The sequence below is a fragment of the Lygodium microphyllum genome, chromosome 5 (assembly GCF_053477565.2).
Source record: "Lygodium microphyllum isolate KBCC chromosome 5, Lygodium_microphyllum_v1.1.10, whole genome shotgun sequence".
Classification (NCBI taxonomy): domain Eukaryota; kingdom Viridiplantae; phylum Streptophyta; class Polypodiopsida; order Schizaeales; family Lygodiaceae; genus Lygodium; species Lygodium microphyllum.
Window position 1 is genome coordinate 60,858,433 of NC_141139.1, and position 5,058 is coordinate 60,863,490.

At 39.9% G+C, this 5,058-nt stretch overlaps 1 protein-coding gene across 1 annotated transcript; it reads right to left on the reverse strand.

The window, feature by feature from the left end:
- Positions 1–475: 475 nt before the first annotated feature.
- On the reverse strand, positions 476–3,710 carry LOC148035884 (vacuolar iron transporter 1-like). Its single transcript, XM_087677895.1, has 4 exons — positions 3,329–3,710; positions 2,339–2,424; positions 2,028–2,142; positions 476–969 (listed from the first exon to the last, which is right to left on the reverse strand). Exons 1-4 carry the CDS (start codon positions 3,562–3,564, stop codon positions 582–584), a joined length of 825 nt encoding a protein of 274 aa, XP_087534021.1. The 5' UTR covers positions 3,565–3,710; the 3' UTR covers positions 476–581.
- Between the last annotated feature and the right edge of the window lie 1,348 nt (positions 3,711–5,058).

The following is a 5,058-nucleotide window of genomic DNA, read 5'->3' on the forward strand; positions in this document are numbered from 1 at the left end:
ATGTGTAGGGGACAATTTGCAATCATGTTGCTTAGAACTAGTCTATTCAAATGGTAATGCTAATTTTATGCATGGCCCTTGAAGATCTCTCACTTCCTTTTTTAATGTGAAACTTTGTGAGTTCTCTTACGAGGACATAAAATGTAAGAAATGAGCAAGATGTTGCTAAGTGAAAATGGAATGATTGTGATGCAAAATGTCCTTTTTTAACATACTATAAGATTTCTAGAGGGTCATTCAAACTCTACTAAAATCACTAAGAAAGGAAGCAAACAACTAATTAACATAGTATTAAGAGCAAGTGTGCACATTGAGTATCCACTTTAAAAAGATGGGCAATTTGAATAACTATATCTCCACAAAGATCAAGGTGGAGTGAGAAGCATGGTTGCACTAAGTCAATATGGAATGCATATGATGCAATGCATCACTTTTTAAATTTATTATAAGGTTTTGAGAGCTCTATTGATAATCATTTAATATAAGGAAGCACAATTATACATTGTATTCAGAGAGAATATACACACTAGATATCCACTTGAAAAGCATGGGTAATTCAAATAACTACATGCCCACAAGGATCAAGGTGGAGTGAGAGCCCTTCTTATAGTGAATGTTGAGAACAAGTTTTGGCTGTTAACACTTGTCTTTGAATCATGATTTTTATGACTAGTGGCTTGAATAGCACGTGCCAAGCCAAATGCAGCAGCTGATGCCAACGCTCCTACCACCATTGTTTGCAATGCACTCTTTAAAGGAGGAGTACCCGTGAAATGACCCTTTAAGAACCCAAATATAAATAAGGCAAATAGGGTCATCCCTATGGATACAAATAATGCATCTTGCACATGAGTGAATGCCATATATGGGATCAATGGGATGAGACCGCCTACAATGTATGAGATTGCTATGGTGGATGCACTTTTGACTGCTCGTCCAGGGTCAGGTCTTTCAAGTCCTAGCTCAAACCTGCAATTTGAAAAATCTAATATAAGATACAATTTGGTGGAACTTAAAGATTATGTGATGGAGCTTTAAGATTATGTGAGATCATCTAATGACTTTTCACTAAGGCATTCTTCAATTGAGTTGAAATTTTGAGCTTCACTTAGATTTAAATTTATTGCATGTCTTTAAGATTATGTGAGATCATCTAATGATTTTTCACTATGATACATTCTTTAATTGAGCTTAAATTTTGAGATTCACTTAGATTTAAATTTGTTGCATGTCTTGATAAGTGTGAAAATCTTGTCAAGATACAATGTCTAAGGTACATGAGGATATGATGATGTGTTAGATCGCTCAAAAGTAATTAAATCTCAAATAAGGTACATGAGTTGATGTTATATTCTAGTGCAATATGTCCTACAATTACCCCCACTAAGTTCTTAATCCCATGTTGCAACTTGTCTCTCATGGACATCAATTTTCTTGGAAAAAGTATGAAATTCTTTCTATTCTTTTAGAGCAAGTAGACCCAATCAATTATAGAACATTAGTCATCCACACAAGAAGGCAATCAACACACCTTCAACATTTATATCTCTTAAAGTTGGATCCAATCATAACAAGCATGGCACGTCATGAGAATGTGGGTGATTCTAGTAGAATGTAAGTAGGGGGAGCTTGGAAGAGGGAGCTACTATTAGCACCCACCCATTTATTCTACCTATTGTTTAGCAGCAGGAGGGCCAACATTGCAATGAACTTCCTAGACTAGTATTGTTTTTTCTTTTTTGATTGTTTAAGCAACCATCTCACACAATATTGAAAGTGGGCATAACAATGTTAGCTATGCTCAAGTAACCATTTGGCACAGTGAGTTGTGTGCACGACAAAGCCAGCCCAGCTCATGTTCAGGTAAACATTGCCCAGCTTGAGCAACCCGACAAATGCCAGCAACCCATAGAGTTATGATTTGATAGCCACTATATATATATATATATATATATATATATATATATATATATATATATATAGTTGTGAAAAATATTTGGGCTGAGGAATGGAGTGGTGGTAGTTACTTCATCATGAATTCAAGCCAATCGTCTGGTCTCTTTCGCAAGGCCTCCACAACCGGCTTGTACTCGGGTGGCTGAAGCCCGAACTTCGACAATATCTCGGCCACTTCATCCGCCTCTGGAAACCAACACCGCCAATAGGAATATGAGAGAGAGAGAGAGAGAGAGCTCATGCATTATCGAATTAGTGAAAGGTTCGACACACAGACAGGTAGAGAGAGAGAGAGAGAGAGAGAGAGAGAGAGAGAGAGAGAGAGAGTTCATGCGTTATCGAGTTAGTGAAAGGTGAGAGAGAGAGAGAGAGAGAGAGAGACCTTTATCCGGAACATCCACTATCTCGTCCTTCTCTCTTTTCTCTTCTCGATTGTAATGATCCGTGTCGCTCTTCGCAGCTAGATACCTGTCCTTTCGAGTCATTCCATGAGCACAATCAGGCCTCCCCCGCCCACTAATCCCCGACAAATCTAATCTACTCACTTGTATCTTATCGTTACCATTCAAGTCAATCAAGGCACAACTTATTGCAACTACGCTACCTAATAAAGTGAACAACGACATCTTAGGGCTTTCAAGATGGTGCTACTTTGTATCTTTGGTCAATGATTTGCCTTGTGGCTTTCCAAAGTGCTCTTTTAACCAATGAGACAACCGGGTATAGGTTTTAAAAAGAATTCGTTTACTATTCTGTGTCGACTATGGATGACGCATAGGCAAATTGTCTTCCATAGTATTTGAACCAATGCTTTTGAAACTTGTATGGGCATAAATGATAGTTGCATGAAATATAGATAGCATTTGTATTTGAAGCCTGTGAGAGCGTCGTGATTGGTATATGGAGATATAGAAAAAAGCTGCATAATGTATAGAGCAACATCCCAAATCCTATAGGTGAATAATTGTATGGCTAATAACACCAATGAAACGTTGAGAAAGTAAGGAGGCATTGGGGTGTTGAGGATTTTGAGCTACTTTGTGGTGGAAGGGTGAAAGATGAGAGTCATTTGATGTTATGTAGGCGCTAAAGGGATCACGGGGTAATCAAGGTGCGTATGAATGAATTGTTAGCACGATGTGATGTTTGGGTAGCTATGTAGGTATGAGGCCTCAAAGTATAATTAGGGATAGGTTACACATGTGGGGTACGTGTGGGCTTATGCTACTAATTCATGTGGGGTGTGGGCTTATGCTACTAATGCATGAGAAATTGAGGTAGTTAAGGTGGTTAAGTGTGTTTTTTTTTTGGGGGAGAGAGAGAGAGAGAGAGAGAGAGAGAGAGAGAGAGAGAAGGAGAGAGAGATGGTTACCCTCCGAGGCCCATGGCGATGGCGCCCGCCGCGACTTCGGCGAGGCCGGCGGTGACGACGATAGAGGAGGCTGCAGCGGAGGAGCCAGAGAGGCCGGCGGCGAGGGCGAAGGGGACGGTGAGGCCGTCCGACATGCCGATGATGATGTCGCGCACCAGCTCGCTCGACTCGAAGTGTTTCTCCACGTGAAGGGCAGCAGGAGCAGCTGCAGAAGTGGACAGCACGGAAGGGCGCATCCTTCTTGTTTCTTCTAATTCTTGAGCAAAAGAAGAAGAAGAAGAAGAAGCAGAATTAGAAGCAGCAGCAGCAGAAGAAGAAGAAGGACGAGCAGAATGGGCGCCGACAATACGATCAGCTTGCCTGCTTTTGTACGCGCGCAGGCACAGACGCAGAGAGAGAGAGAGAGAGAGAGAGAGAGAGGGAATGACGATGAGGTGGGAAGGAAAAGTTCTGTGAGGGCTTGCGTGGATGCGTCTCTGCGAACAACGGCGCGTGGACAGCACGATTGTAATTTGTGAAACCTAAGACCACTTTTTCTCCTCTCCTCTCTCTCTCTCTCTCAAGTACACACTATGTCAATAGTGCCCCCCACTTCTTCCTAGTGCGTCACTTGTCCCCCACCAGTCACCCCCCCCAATCAATTTCTTAAAACCATACCTTGTCAATGCATAGTGTTTTCCTTATATTCTTCCCTCAATTTCCTAAACTTAGGATACCTCACAAGCCCAACGAACAATAGGGCTTGATCGCACTCAAACCCTCCACCTCCATGACCCTACCAAGGAGGAGGTTAGGATACCTCACAAGCCCAACTAACAACAGGGCTTGATCGCACTCAAACCCTCCACCTCCATGACCCTACCAAGGAGGAGGTTAGGATAATTTTTCTTAGTTTCTTTCACAAAAATTTGAAGCATTTAATTTTTGCATATTCTTAGATCTTTTGTCAATAGATCTCTAGCATAGGTCATATTGAAATTACGAATGATGATATCGTCACCCATTAAAATGACATGCACTGTTATCTCTATCCAAATGATTCCCATACTACTCATCACTCAATTCAGTTTTTAAACAATTTTATTTGTTAGGCCTTTCTTTTTTTGGTTTACTTGTCCCCTAGCTCTCCTCCCCAAAAGCAAACTTTCTTAACGAAGGGTGAAACAAGTTAAGAAAAACAAGCAAGATGCTACATAATTGACATCTATTGGATAACACAAGCAAAATAAAAGAGATCATAGAAAATACTTGTTGTATAACAACTTCTAAAAATTTTGGGCATTATGAGGTGCAACCTAAAAATAAAAGTGATACATGTTTTATTTATTTATATACATGTATGCACACAATAACAACAAATACACCTCAACTAATGCACAATTATTCATTTGTACGACAATAATTCTTCCTACAAGCGCAAAAAAATCTATAATATATAGAATCTCACATACCAAATAGAGTGGGAATTTTTTTTGAGATTTTCTTTTGAATTGTGTTGAAAGCAGCACAAATTTTTCTTGATGCCTGCCATTATGCATCAAATTTTTCTTGATGCCTGCCATTATGCATCAAATTCAATGCCTACTTCTAGCATCAAACTTAAAAACCATTTCTCAAAAAAATGTATAATGCCCCTCCCTTTTACAAGAGCTTCCTCATTTCAAAGATTAATTTCAGAATTTAACCTTCTCGTTTGGTAGGAAGAGGATCACCATGAGCTATTTTAAGCC